Here is a 16,907-nt window from a genome sequence, read left to right as displayed (position 1 = left end):
TCCTCCATTAAGTCTAAAAAAAAAAAAGGAACTGCTACATATACTATGTCTGTGCATGCACAGCCATGAATACACGTGCATAAAACGCACACATAAACACATACGCCTAGCCAAGGATGCAGATATATAAATAAACATAAATATACATGTACAGCCATTATTCCGAAACGATCAGAATGATAGAAATGACCATGATCTTCCTCTTCCTTTCGGGACCACACACAAGCCTCCTGAAGTCCTGCTCGCTGCAGCTCTTTAGCGCAAATTCCCCGGCGGCACGATTTGGCCCTTCCGGGCTTCCGTCAGGCTGGCTGTCATTGGCTGGATTGTGCACAGCTGACAGTCGCGCGGGCGAGGAAGCTTTGAGGATGGCGGCGTCCGCGGCGGTGATTTTGCCGGAGAGTCCCAGGTAGCGGTCAGGCTGAGCGCCCCGCCTCGCGGGGGTAACCTGTTGGGGCGGGAGCAGGGGGTGCAGCCGCCGCCTGGTGCTGCGGTGCGGTCGACTGCGGTCGGGAGCCGGAGCCGGAGTGGAGCGGCGAGGATAGGGGCGCGGAGGAGGGCGTGGGCGGGGCGAGGAGGGTGGGCGGGCGGTGGTGGAGAGTGGGCGGGGCGTGGAAGAGGGCGTGGGCGGGGGGGGGGGAGAGGCGTGGAAGCAGCGTGCTTCCTTTCTGGAGTGATTCTTGCTCCAAGTTTGCAGGGAGCCTTGGCTGCCTTGTTCTGTACCGGAGAGACTGACGGGTAGTAGAAGTCACTAGATGCCCCCTGAATTTTGTCTAGTTTCTTGGGAGAATAGTCTGTATTTTTAATGTTATTTCAGACCCAATGATGGTGACAAAGGTACACGCTGGTACTACGGGGTGATTAACAAATAACACGTGTTAATAGCCCCTTGAAACCAAGGCGTTAGTGACATATTTAGCCAGTCTTGACACCATTACTAGTGTTTTCATTTTATGTAGTTTTTAGGTTTCTCGGTGTGTTACCTGAGACTGGCTGGCTCTGGTGGTGATGCAAACCCCAGTTTAAAAGATTTTCGTTGGCCGAGTGATTCTTACTATGTTGCCAAGACTGGCCTCAAACTCGTGGACCCAAGATCCGCGCAGTCTTCCCCTCCCAACAAGCTGGCACTGTTTAGCCACCTCACCATACCCTGCTCAGATTTCCCCCCATTAAGACAGAATTATTTCCGCCAAACCCGACTGAATTTGTGGAGGCAGAAGAAACACTCATTTTTGCAGGCAAATATCGAAGGGTGAACACAACGCTCCCGCATCGGGAAGAAGACAGTCGGTATTTTAAAGTTTTTCCTTCTGTGAGCGGATCTGAAAAGCCACTTTTCTTGAAACTCTTGTCCTGGGGGAACACAACGCTGTGCAGGCATAGTCGGTGTGTGCGCAGCTGTGCTTACCGCACAATTTGAAATTGACTATTACAGGTGACACGGGTTTTAAAGAAGCTGCACGTGTGTTGTCTTCCCTCTCCCCCACCGTTAGGCGCCATCATTATCCTTTATGGTTTTGCCTTCATCCCCTAATTTGCTTCATCCTTTTTCACAGTCCTTTCAGAGTTTATTTTGGATTAAGTGGTAGCATTCCTTCCCACTGCTCAATTACACCCGTTCCCTGACAGGGTGTGTACCTTCCCCAGCAATTTGCCTGGGAAGAGAAAATTGTCAAATGTACTTTTCAACGGGAATGCTTTTGGGGAGAGGGCTCTTTTTGGAAATACTTGGATCGATTACCTGGCTGTCACTCATGTCGCTAAGAGGACGCAGCTACCGGGGTTGTTGACATAAAAATGTATAGACAGTAACGGCAAATACGTTCAAATGCTTACTTTGAAACTTTGTTTGCAAATTTGTTTAGCATGAAGAAAGCAGTGCCGCTGATAAACGCAATAGATACCGGAAGATTCCCGCGCCTTCTTAGCCGAATTCTTCAAAAGCTCCACCTGAAGGTTTGCATTTCGCTTATTCCTGTGGCTTGTGACCCCTCTGGTGCCCCTGAAGCATGCTGCTATTATTTGGAGAACTGTGAGAAACATTGTTCTCTAGTGTGTTCTCAGGATCTGTGGAAGATTCGATAATGTTCTCTGGTCAAGTTTGGGAAACTTTGTATTCCATATTAACTTTTAAAAAGTGGAGCCTTGCCGGGCGGTGGTGGCGCACGCCTTTAATCCCAGCACTGGGGAGGCAGAGACAGGGGGATCTCTGTGAGTTCGAGGCCAGCCTGGTCTACAAGAGCCAGTTCCAGGACGGGAACCAAAAAGCTACGGAGAAACCCTGTCTCAAAAATCCAAAACAAAACAAAACAAAAAACCCAAAAAACAAAGTGGAGCCTTCCAGGATATTTTGCACACTGTTGTTTGGGTCATATGTTTAAGGACGAAGGCTTGATTTTGGAATCGTTTTATCTTTTTATATAATGTTCTACGGAACATGCTCTAGGAAAAGGCTGATGGCATTCTTCCTGGTGAAGATGGTTAGCCCAGGGCTGGAGAGATGGCTCAGTGGTCAAGAGCACACGAACTGTTCTTGCAGAGGACTTGTGTTTGGTCCCTACCACCCGCTTAGTGGCTCATAACCACCTGTAACTCCACTTCCAGGGATTTGATGCCTTCTTCTGGCTTTCTTGGGCTCCTGCATGCATATGGTGCCTATAAAGTCATGCAGGTACCATGCATACATATACAATAATAAATTAAAAATAACTCAGTCAATGTTTCTTCACCATCCATACATAAACAAATAATAAATCTTAGAAATAATTCAGTCAGTGTTTCTTCACCATACATATACATATACAAACAATCAATAAATCTTCAAAACAATTCAGTCAGTATTTCTTCTAACTGTAGGTGGAGTTTTTGTCAGGACTGTCAGGCTGTTCTGTCTCATCAGCTGGCTTCCAAATAACCACAAAGAAGCTTAATATTAATTATAAATACTCAGCTGATAGCTCAGCTGGTTACTAGCTAACTCTTACATTTTAAATTAACTCATATCTCTTATCTATCCTATGCCTCGTGGCTGTACCTCCTTTCAGCATGGCATGTTCACCTTGCTTCTCTCTGCATCTCTCAAGACTCTTCAGTCTCTGCCCTTCTTCTTTCCAGCATTCCCTCTGTCCCAAAAATCCCGCCTAGCCACCGGCCAGTCAACCTTTTATTAACAATGAGATCAACACATTTTTACAGTGTACAGCAGGACTATTCCACAGCATTTAATCTTTGATTTTTCTCTTTGCTTTTATTTCAAGGGCACAGTTGGTTTGGCCATGTGGATGCTTGGTAATTAAGCTGTTGTTTGGTCACCAGTTCAACTCATGTTCTTTATTGGGCTATAAAATTGCATTGGCCATGTTCGTGGAGCACCTGCTACATGCTCTGCGTGATTGTAGGTATCAACATTAAGTTATTTCAAGACTCTTACCTTTCTTTTCTTTATTGGCCAGGAGACAACTCCAGGCCCATAGCCTGCTCACTCTGAATTGTTCTCAAATCAAATTCTCCACGTAGTTTTATTTTAGATTCTTATTGTTTCCTGGTTTTGGACTAGTATCTGTTACTCATAGTGTTCTTGATTTTGATCTTTTTTTTTTTTTTTTTTTTACATTTTTGTATTTCTAGTCTTTTAATGTTTATGGCTTTTTCTGCATGTTGTATACCACATGTGTTTTTGGTGTCCTGTGCTCTCCCTGCTTTGCACTTGCAATCACACTGGGCAGTGCACAGCCCCTGCAGTGTGCCAGGGCCCTTTCAACCATGTATTGTATAAACATCCCTCTCCATACTTCCCAATGTCCTTGTTCCCTGCTTCACCGAGAGAACATCACCCTTTAAGAATTTTGCAAATCTCACTCTCAAGAATTATGCTATTCTCTTCTCTCTGCTTCCAGAATGTTCAGTTGATTGTCAGTTCACTGTAGTTCTGTGTTGCAAGCACTCGTTTCTCAGAAGACACCCAAATCCCTAAACGTCTTCACTAGTCTTTCTACCTATAGCCTCAAGAGTCTTGCCTTTCCTTGCCTATATAGCTCTCAGTGTATGCATTTGGAGTTAATCCTTTTTGTTTCTCATGAGAAATGGAACGCCAGCCTAGGAGCTCCAAGTTCACGCCTGTAGTAGGTTTGTGCTGTAGGCAGTGGGACAGGCAGAATCACAGTAGCAGGAACAGTCTGTAGTGTGCCTCATCTTGCACGCCAGCACCTCTGCATTGGGACGAGCTGAGGGAAGTCACACAGCTTCTGTAGCTGAGAACTCAGAAACGGGCATTTGTGGCCTGTCATCTTAATTAGTGGTTACCACTCATATGACAAAAAAACCCTCCCTGTCAGACCCCATGGCAGAGAATTTAGGTCCCCACGTGAAACCTGTTGATGATGTCACTGCTGTGTGCTTCTCTCTGCGGGGCCAACCGTCAGGGTGCCTGACCAGGCACACCAGGAACATCCAGACTAGTGAAGGTGAAGTGGGGGACTGAGGTTCTGCTATGATGGGGGGCAGCAGTCTCAAGTAGTGACTGTTAGTGAGATGAAGTGAGAGAGTTAAGAAGACCAGATATCAGAGACGAAGCACAGATGTTTGAAGTGGCCTAAGATAGAAGCAGAAAAGCCGTCCTTTTCTCAGCTCAGATTTCCAGCCATCAGTCAGTCACGTCACCATGGAAAGCGTGTTTCATTCCACTCACTGTGGTTCAGAATGCGTGTCTTCATATAGATTATAAGCACACCAGTTCGCTCTCACCGTGGACTTACCTTTCCTCTTAGGTTCCCTTTTCCTGTATACGTGAGTCTTGTGAACGCACTCTGGGCTTACTGCTTCTGTGTTTGTAGGCCGAGAGCAGCTTCAGTGAAGAAGAGGAGGAGAAACTTCAGGCTGCGTTCTCTCTAGAGAAACAAGAACTGCACCTGGTTCTGGAAACAATATCGTTTGTTTTGGAGCAGGTATTTTTATTGCCTTAATTTCCTACTTATTGTATATTTTCATGACTTTAATATCTGTGGCTTTCTATATTTTTATGTAGTATTTTATTCTGCAAAAGTAAATATGATGTAGTAGTAAATATTATAGCAATGTGAATTGGGCCTTCGTCTGATTTTAACTCATTGTTTCTTGGTATAGTTGGAAATATGAATACTTTCCATTGTAGAAGTTGAACAGGTGATTTGCTGGCATGCATTTGATTAGGAGGATACAGGGAAGAAATGATGTTGCTTTTTTTTTTCTTTTCTTTTCTTTTCTTTTTTTTTAACTGCTGAATTTCCTTTCTGTACCGTTTCTTCTCAAACTCATTTCATTGTTTCTGTTCAAGTTCGGTCACTTCAGTCTGGATCGCGTCGTCTGTTCACTGTCCCTTGTTTGTATTTCTTTGCCCCTTACAGCAGGGCACATGTTAGTCTTCCGTTACTTCGCACGGGTCAGTTTGGATTCCGTCCATAGATTTGAATATATTATGGGCCAGAATCTTATCTTCTGCACCTCTTTTATAAGCCTAGCACACAGCTGAACTTAACGTAGAGTTTTAATAAATTCCTATCAGTTTATTAGATAGGATATTTGTGAAATAAAAGATCTAGCAGTACTGCACTTGATGGGCATTGTCGGCAGCAGGCACTCTTAGGACACGCTGTCAGGCAGCTGGCGCCACCTGAAGGAGGCGATAGATGGTATGTTGTCAGGGCAAACACCTGAGGAAACAACTTTAGGAAGGGTGTATTTTGACTTACAGTTCGATCCAGAGAGGAGTGAGACGACATGGGGACGTTTACATGGACATTCCTGTCCATGGAGTTAGGAAGGTAAGGTATAGTACTCGTAGTTTCTGAAGATCAGGAAGTGTGGAGCCTGCCCAGCAGCTGGAGCTGGGCTCTAACCCCTATGGCCCCCTCTCCAGTGGCACAGTAAGGATTCCCGTCCTAAAGGTTCACAGTCTCCCAAAACAGACACCAGCTAGCCACCCAGCCTTTAAATACACCAGCCTGTGGGGAAGCCTTCAGACTGAAGCTGTAACGGTCCATCCTTTGCCTCCACACGCTCATCACATCTCATACAGAAATAAGAATTAAGTCCAAATCCAAACAGCCCTGTAGCTGTTCAGGAAAATGGCCTTCAAAGGGAGTGGCACTGTTGGGAGGTGTTAGGAGAAGTAGGTGTGGTCTTGTTGGAGGAAGTATGTCACTGTGGAGGCGGGCTTTGAGGGCTCATATATGCTCAAGGCATGCCCAGTGAGACAGTTTACTTCCTATTTGTTGTAGAATATTGTTTTAAGGTGAGTCACTTTTGTTTATGCTCTGGAACATTTGTTTAATGATGCAAAGATGTGTTTGATTAAATAAAATTCACCTGCAGTCAGGAGGCTGCGCCAGCAAGTAGCTGACTGGAAGTTGTGGGGAGAGCCAGGGTGGAGAAGGGTTTTAAGTAGGGATGAGGAGAAGAATGAGGGCTTCTTGAGAAACTGAGGAGGTGAGCTACTAGCTATTCAGCCTCTGTGAGGCGTAGAATTCCACCTCAACCTTCTACTCTCGATTTCTGTAGAGGGACAGAGATTTAGATAAATTCCCTTTGTAGCTTTGAAAGAGTCAGTGCCTGAGGGAGTTCTGTTCCCTCAGGCTGCAGCTTTTGCAGCAGAACTGCTGGTAGCTGTGGAGTTGCAGTTGCTGGTAGGACAGCTGTAGCTTAAAAGGCAGCAACAGTGTAAACAAAAGGACAGTACCTGTTGCCTTTGGCTCAAGGTGTAGAATTCTCTAGCGTCCTGTCTATGTGCTTGCTGCTGTACTCCCAGCTGCCGTGCTCCCCACCATGGAGATAGTGAACTAAACCTCTGAAACCGTAAGTCACTGCCTCAGTTAAATGTTTCCCTTTGTAAGAGTTGCTGTGGTCATGGCATTTCCATAGACCCTAACTAAGACAATCCCCGTAGTCTTAAGTTAAAGCTCTTTAAAGGTCCAAAGATCAAAGTCCCTTCTGAAACTCAGAGCAGGCTCTTAGCTCTGAGAACTTGTTAAACAAGCACCAAGTTACATATTTTTAATGTTCAATAATACAGGTAATGATTCCTGTTTTAAAGAGGAGGAATGGAAAGTGGACCCACGCAAGACCGGCACACACCAGGGAAACACCAACCTCTGCAGTTCCATGTCTAGTGTCTGGAGCTTACAGTGGCATCATTTGGGTTCCAGTGGACTTAGGCAGCCCTATATCCACACCTCTGCGTCGTGTGGCACATATGGGCCTCTATCCTGACCCCGCTTCACTTGGCACCTGCAGCTTTCCTCCGTGGATGCCACCTCAGGTTCATCGTCAACATCATGTACAGCCTAGTCAGGCCCTCCATACAGGGAGTCTCACCCTGCTACACCTTGTCTGACCTCATTGGTTTTCTGGAACCTCTGCGAATGCCCACAGTGGTGTAACTCCTGCATTCTGCATACCGGCAGAGCCAGTACCGTGTGGGGGCTGCTGCCAGTTTCTGCCACAAGGTCTGAACTGTAGCTTAGCGTCCATTTACCATAGCTGCAACATCTTTTGTGTGAGAGACCACTACCCCAGACAACCATGTTCCAGCTGTGTGCTCTGGAGTGGTCTCTGTTTAGGCACTGTGAGTTTTTCAGTTTTATGCCCTAGAGCCTTCAGTGGGTGACATCTTGTTCCCAGGACATCGTTCCTGACGACCCAGTGCAAAGTGTGCAGTACCAGGGTTCTCCTTAATCTCATTAGCCTCTAGCAATCAGAGCCACTGTGTATGCATCCAACATGCCTGTCTTGTCCTTAATTCTGGTTGTGCTCCAGCTTCTTTTTTCCGTGTTTTCTCTCTCTACTTTTTCTTATAAAACTTGGCTAAGGGCAGTGAGCAGTAACCATGTCACAGACTGTATAATGCCTTGAAATTTCCATCGCCAAACATATTAATCAATTATTTTACTTTCTGTTTATGGGTGTTTTGTCTGCATATATTTCTGTGCACCATGTGCATGTCTTGTGCCCTCACAGGCCAGAAAAGGGTGTGAAACTAGAGTTGCAGACAGTTGTGAGCTGCCATGGGGTGCTGGGAACTGAGCCCACATCTTCTGGAAGAGCAGTTAGTGCTCTTAAATTGCTGGGCCCTCTCTTCAGCTCCAGCCCATTATTTTTTAATGTAGCCTCACTCAGATTTTAGGACACAGGTAGGATGTAGCCACATGGCTCGTCAGGAAGTAACACGAGTGGCTTGGAGTTCTGCTTCTGATAGAGTCCTTGTTCGTCTCTGAAACCGCTTGAGCATGCCCTTCCTGTCGGCATTTCTCTCAGAGTCAACCTTATGTTCTTCCTTCAGTGTTCTAGATCTTTCCTAGCCAGTGACTAAACTCTTTCACCTATATTCCTCCCATATACTGATGACAAAAGTCTGCCAACCCCACGGTCAGGCTTGTCACAACAGCCCCACTCCTTATACTACCTTCCTCTCTTGTTTGTTAGATATCTGAAGATTTATTTTGTTGGTGGTGTTTCAGGGAATATAATCCATTTGGGAAATCATCGAGGTGGGAACCCTTGTGGCTGGGGCAATGAGAGCACCTGTTAAAAGGTTCTGTGTCTTCCAAAGAGAATGCTGCTAGCTGACACCAAGTGCTCAGGCGCCTGAACCTGTGAGGGACACTTCATGTTCAAACCTGAGCGTGGATTATAATGACGACTGGTTCTTAAGCTCTGGTGAACCTTCAGTAGAAAAAGGATAAACAGAACATCACAGGATGGGGTTTGTGGGAAAGTTGTCCTCAGTTAATGTAGGAACAGAACAGGTATTGTTGGAGTTATTTTAGAATTTCCTTTTGTTATGTGAAAATTTAGTTGGTAGATAAAGGTAGTTTTGAGGACTCCTTGGGAAAAGTCTATTTGCTGAGACGATTGTGAACTTTAATTATGTGAGATAATAAAACTTTAATTATCATTTAATAATTAAAATGTATTTATTTAATAATTAAAACTTAGAAATAAACTTTACTAAGTAGTTTTAGTATTATTTAACCACAAGCAAAACGAAACATTTAGCCTGAGCAAGTTAGGCTTATTAACTATGATTTTTTTTTTAGTCTTTTTTTTTTAATTTTTTTTAATTAATTTATTTATTTATTAAAGATTTCCGTCTCTTCCCCACCGCCGCCTCCCCTTTCCCTCCCCCTCCCCCAATCAAGTCCCCCTCCCTCGTCAGCCCAAAAAGCAATCAGGGCTCTCTGCCCNTGGTAAAATTTAAAATAATAGTAATGGACTAACCAACGATATAAGCTAGCTAGCAATACTCTTTTTTTAATTAATTAATTTATTTATTTATTAAAGATTTCTGTCTCTTCCCCACCGCCGCCTCCCCTTTCCCTCCCCCTCCCCCAATCAAGTCCCCCTCCCTCGTCAGCCCAAAAAGCAATCAGGGCTCTCTGCCCTGTGGGAAGTCCAAGGACCACTAACTATGATTTTTTTAGCTCTTGTTTTGTATATTGTTACTAATAGAACTGTTGAAAATGCCTGCAAGAGGGCCATGGAGTCTATTTGATTTAAACTGTTTTGGTGCGGGGGATAGGATAGATGGCTCAGCAGTTAAGAGCACTTAACTGCTTTTGCAGGGACCCAAATTCAATTTCCAGCATTTGCACCATAGCTACAGCTCCAGTGATCCAGTGCCTCTTGATGCCACAGGCTGTGAATTTATGCATGCGCGTACACACACACACACACACACACACACACACACACACACACACGGAATATTTAATTTGTTTTAAATACTTCTGTATTGCTAACCCTCAAGGTCTTTGCATGAGCCTGAGGATGTCTGTACCTCCTCCTCTTTGACAGGCAGTGTACCACAACTTGAAACCAGCAGCACTTCAGCAGCAACTGGAGAATATTCATCTTACACAAGACAAAGCAGAAGCCTTTGCCAACGCTTGGTCGACTATGGGTCCAGAGACGGTTGAAAAGTTCAGGCAGAGGATTCTGGGTCCTCACAAGGTACAGGGCATTCTGTCAAAACAAAAATTATAACAGCTAGTCTTAAGAATGATAATATTTTGGTAAGAGCTAAAGTAAGGCAGAAAGTCAAGTCAGATATTCCTGTTTAAGTTTTTCTACATATTAGCAGATTTGTTGTCATATTATTTAATTTTGGAAGTATAAAATATGCCTCCGTAATTTAAGAATAAGAATGAGATCATTTCCTTTTACCCTCTGACAGTGATTCCCTGCCTTCTTATGTGAGGCTTGTTTTTAACATTTACTGAGTCGAATTCTTTCTTGTCTTTTGTGCGTCTGCATTAGTGCTGAAAAGAACCCCTTGCATGCTGTAGGTGCTGACTTAGCTTCTGTCAGCTCCTATAGCCCAAGCACCGGGAGAGCTGTAAAGTTGGCGGTGTCACAGGCGCCCCTCAGGCCTAATCTCACAGAGGTGGGCACAATCGGGTAGATTTTACCTTTTCCAACTCATACTTTTGTATTGCATTAATCTTCTGATGTGGAAACACTTTTGTGCTCCTGCAGTAAATCTCATGTGTCATCCTTTGAATATGCTGCTGGTTTGATTTGCTGATATGTTGCTAAAGATTTTTTTCCACCTATTTATGGTACATCGGAGGTGAGCTGGGAGCTGCTCCTGCTCTGCCATTTGTGAGCGTCTGTGAGGGAATAGCGTTGCTCTGCATCACTAGGCACGCACTGGGATCAGCCGTTCCAGACTCTTTTCAGCACACAGTACTGCCAGTTGCTTTTCTGTTTGTCTTTTTCTTAAAAGCATCGCATTAGCTTTGTGGTGCTGTCTTGTGTTTTTAAAACACAGCTTTGGTAGCTTTTTATGCACGTGGCATGCTTATGTGTTCTGTAGTAAGGTGTCTGCTTAAATATACCCCATACTTGAGAAGACAGAGATACAAATCTCATTGTATACCAGGCACAAGCCTTCTTATATGTAGGCATACATCCTATAGAAATACATTTTCTGTTTTAACATATGGAGGTGCTTGCCTGCCTTCCCTTCACTTGGAACTTGAATTCCAGTTGAAGTTCCAGCTGTGGATCTCTGTGACATCTGTGATTGGACAGTGTTTCTGTCAGTCTGTAGCTCTTTCTTTCTTTCTTCCTTTCTTTCTTTTTTCATAGTGGTGTGTTCCACACAGCCAGTGCTTTAATTATGTTGAGTCTCCATGTATCATTTGGGATGTTCTTGACTCCACGATCAGTTTTATGCCTGAGAACTTATAGAGGGATCCAGTGTTTTAGATGTTTCCTCTTTTGTTCCTTGTTCAATGTTTTACACCGTGTTGATGTAAGTCTGAGATCCATTTTGAGCTACTCTTGGTTAAGGTTCTAGGCATAGATCAGGGTTCATGTCTGCGGTCAGCATTATTATAATAGTGTTATGGACATTGTCCTTTTGTCTCAAAATTGCTTCTGCCCTCTGTCAAATTAGTTCGTGTATTTGTCTAAGTCTTTTTCTAAATTCTCTGATTCCTCTGGTCTATTTGTCTGTCCTTGTCAGTGTATCCCTCTGCCTTAATTACTGCAGTTTTATTGTCAGAGGGCCAAGCGTGGTGGCGTATGCCTGTAATCACAGCACTCAGGAGGCAGAGGCAGGGGGAATCTCTGAAACTGAGGCCAGCCTGATCTACACGGTGAGTTCCAGGATAGCCAGGGCTACTTAGAAAGAGATCTTGTCTCAGTGTGCCCCCCCCCCCAAAAAAAAAAGCTAGTCGAGGCTCTAAGTGGGGCAGGAGAGATTGCTCACAGTTAAGAACGCTTGCTGCCCTTACAAAGGACCCATGTCGGGTGGCTCACAGAAACCTGTAACTCTAGCTCCCTGGGATCAGATCCCTTTGCAGTCCTACACACGCCCCTTCATACATGTGACACTTGTGTGTGCACATACACAATTAAAAAATAGTCTGAGACCAATGGCTTTGTTCTCATTTTCATATTTTTTGGGGTATTCTGGTTTCTTGCTCTTACATATAAATTTGAAAAATCAGCTTTCAGTCTCTACAAAACAGTCCTGCTACATATTGATTAGGATTGTATTTGATTTAATGGTGAATTTGTAAAGGAATAATTTTTTTATTTTTTTTGTCAGTGTTCTTTATTTTTAATACAGATCCTATGCATATTTTGTTATTTTTTTAGTGCAGTATTTTCTTCTGTTTTTAAAGCTGTTATAAATGATGCTATTTTTGGAATGTTGGTTTCCATTGTTTATAATTAGATCCTGGAAATAGAAATCAATTAACTCTTTAAAAATACTGTTTTTGTGACAGTGGAGATTGAACCCAAGGATTGCTAACAAGCTCTGTATGCCTTTACTTTCCAATCTGTATTGACCTGCCCTGTGACTTTGGTAGTTCACTAATTAGGGATAGAAACTTTAAAAAATAAATGTCTTTCAATTATTTTCAAGTGCATTTTTATGATCATATTTACAATATTGGTGAATCGAGACTTCTCCTCCCCCCAAATCTATGCAGTTCCCTGTTGTAGGAGGCTGCTTCTTTGTTTCCAGCTGCTCAGCCCCGAAATAATGACACAGAAACCATATTATTTGCAATACGTTTGGCCAATAGCTTAAACGTATTTTTGGCTAACTCATATCCTAAACTAACCTATCTCCATTATCAGTGTATTGCTGTGAGGCTATGGCTTACATGGTAAAGCTTCGGTGTCTGTCTCTGGTGGGTGTGTATGTGTGTGTGTGCATGTGTGCCAGTGTGTGTGTTTGCATGCGTACCTGTGTATGTGTGTGTGTTTGCATATGTGCCTATGTATGTGTATGTGTGCATGTGTGTCTGTGTGTGTTTGTATGCGTGCCTGTGTATGTGTGTGTTTACATATGTGCCTGTGTATGTGTGTGTGCATGTGTGCCTGTGTGTGTGTGTGCATGTGTGCCTGTGTGTGTGTGTGCATGTGTGCCTGTGTATGTGTGTGTGTGCCTGTGTATGTGTGTGTGTGCATGTGTGCCTGTGTATGTGTGTGTGTTTGCATGTGTGCCTGTGTATGTGTGTGTGTGTTTGCCTGTGTGCCTGTGTGTGTGGAAGTGCTAGAGGTCACGTTGGATATTTTCCTCAGTTCCTCCTTTCCACACTTTGTTTTTTGAGACAGAGTTTCTCTGCAGGACCCAGTGCTCGCTGATTCAACTAGACTGGGATGGGGCTGGCCAGTGAACTTGTATCAGCTTGTTCCTGTCATCCCAGAGTCCAGGTCACATGGGTGCTGGGAATATGAACTCAAATCTTCACGTTCACAGAGCAGTTGCTTTACTGACCAAGCCTAAGCCATCTCCCCAGCCCTCCTTTTCCTTAGTTTATTCTCTTACTTGGCTGACAGTTTTGGGGATAAAATGCTGTCTTCCACTAAATGTTACCTCTCGATCTCAAGGAAACATTCTGTGTTGTTTCCAAGTTTTCCCTCATGACTCTTTCCTTTGTCCTCAGAGTTTCTGCTCTGCTTTCTATTTTTTCAGTTTGTTTATTTTCCTGCCTCCTGTGCAGATTTCAGTTTTTCATTTTGTTGCCTTGAAGTTCTTTCTTCTTTAAAACATCTCCATTTGGAACACCTTCTTCATATTCTTCTGGTCTCGCTTGTGTTCTCCTTTTGTGTTGAGGGGCTGCTTCCCCAGCGTCTAGCACGGGTCTGCACTGCTCGCCTGCTTGTAGGCTCTAGCCAGGAGGTGGTTCTCAGTGTCTCCTGGACAGCTGCCCCTGGAGACAGTGTTTCTCTTCCCCAGGGAATAGTAAGTTCAGATGCTGCTTGAGAGTCAGAAGCTGTCCTATGAAATATTCAGAGGAGAAAAAAGAAATGTGAGCTGGATATTGAGGCGTATGTCTGTTATCTCAGCAGCTTGGGAGTCTAAGGGAGAAGAGTCACACGTTTGGTGACCACCAGGACAGTGTAGTAATGTAGCAAAAAACAGTCTCTAAAAAAGTAAAGTTGGAAGACTGGAAAAAAATGGAAAGAATTGATTGTGTTTTGCCCGTGTGTTTGTATGTGTACCGAGTGTGTACCTGATGTCAGTAGAGGCCAGAAGAAGGTGTTGGATCCCTGGAACATGAGTTGCAGTTGAGTTTGAGCCTTCATGTAAGTCCATGGCATCGAACCACTGAGCTTCCTCTTCAGTTTCCAAGCTATTTGTTTTTTAAATGACAGAGTGATAATCCATTGTGAATCTATAGCCACGACTTCTTATTCATTCATCCGTTGACGGACACTTAGGTTGTTCATGTGTCTTGGCTGTTGTGGACAGTGCTACAATGGATGCGAGTGTGCAGGTGTCTTTCCAAGATGCCAGTTTCTTTTGGATATTTACTTGGCCAGGGCTTCCTGAGTCATGGTAGTTCTAGTTTCAGTCTTTTTGCCTTAATTAAATTTGTCTTTGACAGTTTTATATATGTATATAATGCAAGTGACCACTTTTAGCCCCATCCTCTCCTGTCTCCCCACTGCCCTCAGATGCTCCTGCCTCCTACAGAGCTTGTTCTTATGTCCATACCTAGTCAGTTTGTTATATCAGCCCTTCAGTTTCAGCAGGGCTGTCTGTGTGACCGCGAGCTTAGATCTGTCCACTTCAATAGCAGTTTTTGGTGTTTTGAGGAACACCTGCCGTTTTCAGTAATAGATGTACCAATTTGCATTTCTGCTGATAGCCTGCAGGGGTCCCTTTCTGTTTATCCCCTTTTCAGCTTTTTGTGTTTTTAATTTAAAAAATTTATTTTATGTTTATGGGTGCTTTCCCTGCTTGTATGTCTGTGCACTACTTGCTTGTCTGGTACTCATGTGAGTCCAGAAGAGGGTGTCAGATCCCCTGGGAGTGGAGTTATGGATGGTTGTGGGTGCTGGGAATCCGACTGGTGTCGTCTGGAAGAGCAGCTACTGCTCCTAACCACTGAACTGCCTCTCCAGCCCCTCTTGTTGTCGTCTTGATAAGAGCCTTACTAACATGCAGAGATGACATTCTACTCTGGTTTTGATTGCTGTGTTCCTGATGTGTGACAGTGAACACCTTTGCTATGCCTGAAAAATACCTACTTGGGTACTTTATTATTTTTAAATTTTTATGTGTGTGTGTATATCTGTGTGTATGGGTGTGTATCTGTGTGTGTATGTATATCTGTGTGTGTATATATATCTGTGTGTGTATGTATATGTGTGTGTATGGGTGTGTATCTGTGTGTATCTGTGTCTGTGTATCTGTGTGTGTCTATATATCTGTGTGTATGTGTGTGTGTATCTGTGTCTATGTATCTGTGTGTATGTGTGTGTATCTCTGTGTGTGTCTGTGTGTATCTCTGTGTGTGTCTGTGTGTATATCTGTGTGTATATGTTTCTGTGTATCTGTGTGTGTCTGTGTATCTGTGTGTATGTGTATCTGTGTCTGTGTATCTGTGTGTATGTGTGTGTATCTGTGAGTGTGTCTATGCTCTTTAGTACTGATGCCTGAGGGGCCACAAGAGGTGGTTGTGAGCATCCTGATGTGGGGGTTGGAAACCCGACTCGGGTCCTCTGGAAAAGCAGCAAGTGCTCTCAAGTGTGAGTCATGTCTCCAGCCCAGCTTTACCCTTGAAAAACTAGATTGCTTTTTTGCTGATCTTTGTTTGGATTCTTTTATTTTTTGAATACTAAACCCTTATCAGATAATATGGTGTGTGGATCTTTTTCCGTTTTGCAGGATGCCTTTTTCTTCTGAGTGCACCTCGCTATTCAAGGACTTTAGCAAATCACATTTGCTGTTTTTATCTGTGGCCTTTGCTTTTCATTTCATATCCTAAAAACCACCAGCCTGAACATTGCCAAAGACCTTTTCCTCTGTAGCATTCATTATGCCGAGTATTTCAGTATGTAATTGGTTTAAGATTAATTTTTGCATATGATATAAGGGCCTGGTTGTGTGTTCTTAGGCAGAGCCAGTTTCTCGTGCCATTCAACACATAATGCATTTCCCCCTTGTGTGTGCTCGGTGCTCTCGTCAAAGAGAAGTTCAGCAGTAGTTGAAAGGCATAGTGGGAAACACCTCTTTATGTCCTTATTATTTAGTTCTGATAAGTTGGAGAGAGGCCTGAAAAACCCTCATAATAACTTTTTCTGATGCTTGACTGGAAGGAATTTTCAGTTTTGTCTCTTCACTTCTCAGAAGCACAGTCTTAATCTCTGGAGTCTGAGATGTTACTGCTGCATAGATGGCTTTGGTTCCTCCCCGGCAGAGCTGACTGTCGGCAGTGCCTTCCAGACATTTATCAGAATGCCTGTGTGGGCATACAGACCACAGAACATAAGCATTATTCTTAATTTTGTTCATTCAAGTTTTATTTAGAATCCCTTATTACATTTGAGCCGTATTCAAAGCAAAACCTGTTGTGTCAAGTATTTTTGGAAATCATAACTTTTGTTTCTGAGACTTTTTTTGAGGCACTGTTCCTAAGCTGTGTTTTTGTATTTTGTTTTGAAAATACCTTTTAAAAGCAAGGTAATGAAAAATGTATGGCAGGCTCGCCATTAGCCCTCCTGGAGTGGCTTGCGCATTGATCTCTTGTCTTTGGAGGCACTTATATGTTGGGGAGTTTTTAAGTATAAATGTTTGTTTTGAATGCTTACAGTGTGTTCAGTGAACTTTTCCCCTGGTAAGCATAGCTTCCTGTTGTCTGTCTCACCATTTACACACAGACTTACTCAAGGTACAGTCACTTTGTTACATGGTGGAATTTCATTACCTTCATTCTTGCAAAACCTGTACTTAGAAATGGATGGCCAAGAAATTACTCCCTCAGACAGTAATATTTCTAAACATTCAAGTAATTCCCTTTAAGCCTTTATAAGGTTTATTGCATTAAACATGATAGCCAATCATTATTTTATTTTGAAAGACCTGTCTTTGTTTAGAATAATTGTATTTATTCTTTGAAGAAATA

At 43.5% G+C, this 16,907-nt stretch overlaps 1 protein-coding gene across 1 annotated transcript in view; it reads left to right on the top strand.

Annotated features, from left to right (window-relative positions):
- The first annotated feature begins 294 nt into the window (after positions 1-294).
- The window catches only part of Commd10 (COMM domain containing 10), a 125,260-nt gene continuing 108,647 nt past the window's right edge, over positions 295-16,907 (top strand). The window contains exons 1-4 of the mRNA XM_050149285.1: positions 295-409; positions 1,866-1,956; positions 4,833-4,943; positions 9,826-9,981. Of these exons, the coding sequence (XP_050005242.1) occupies positions 369-409; positions 1,866-1,956; positions 4,833-4,943; positions 9,826-9,981 (399 nt within the window). The 5' untranslated portion in view covers positions 295-368. The remainder of the gene's footprint in view (positions 410-1,865; positions 1,957-4,832; positions 4,944-9,825; positions 9,982-16,907) is intronic.

This window comes from Alexandromys fortis, unplaced genomic scaffold (genome assembly GCF_014885135.2).
Source record: "Alexandromys fortis isolate MF-2015 unplaced genomic scaffold, M_Fortis_MF-2015_v1.1 scaffold_60, whole genome shotgun sequence".
NCBI lineage: Eukaryota > Metazoa > Chordata > Mammalia > Rodentia > Cricetidae > Alexandromys > Alexandromys fortis.
This window is presented reverse-complemented; position numbering and strand designations above follow the sequence as displayed.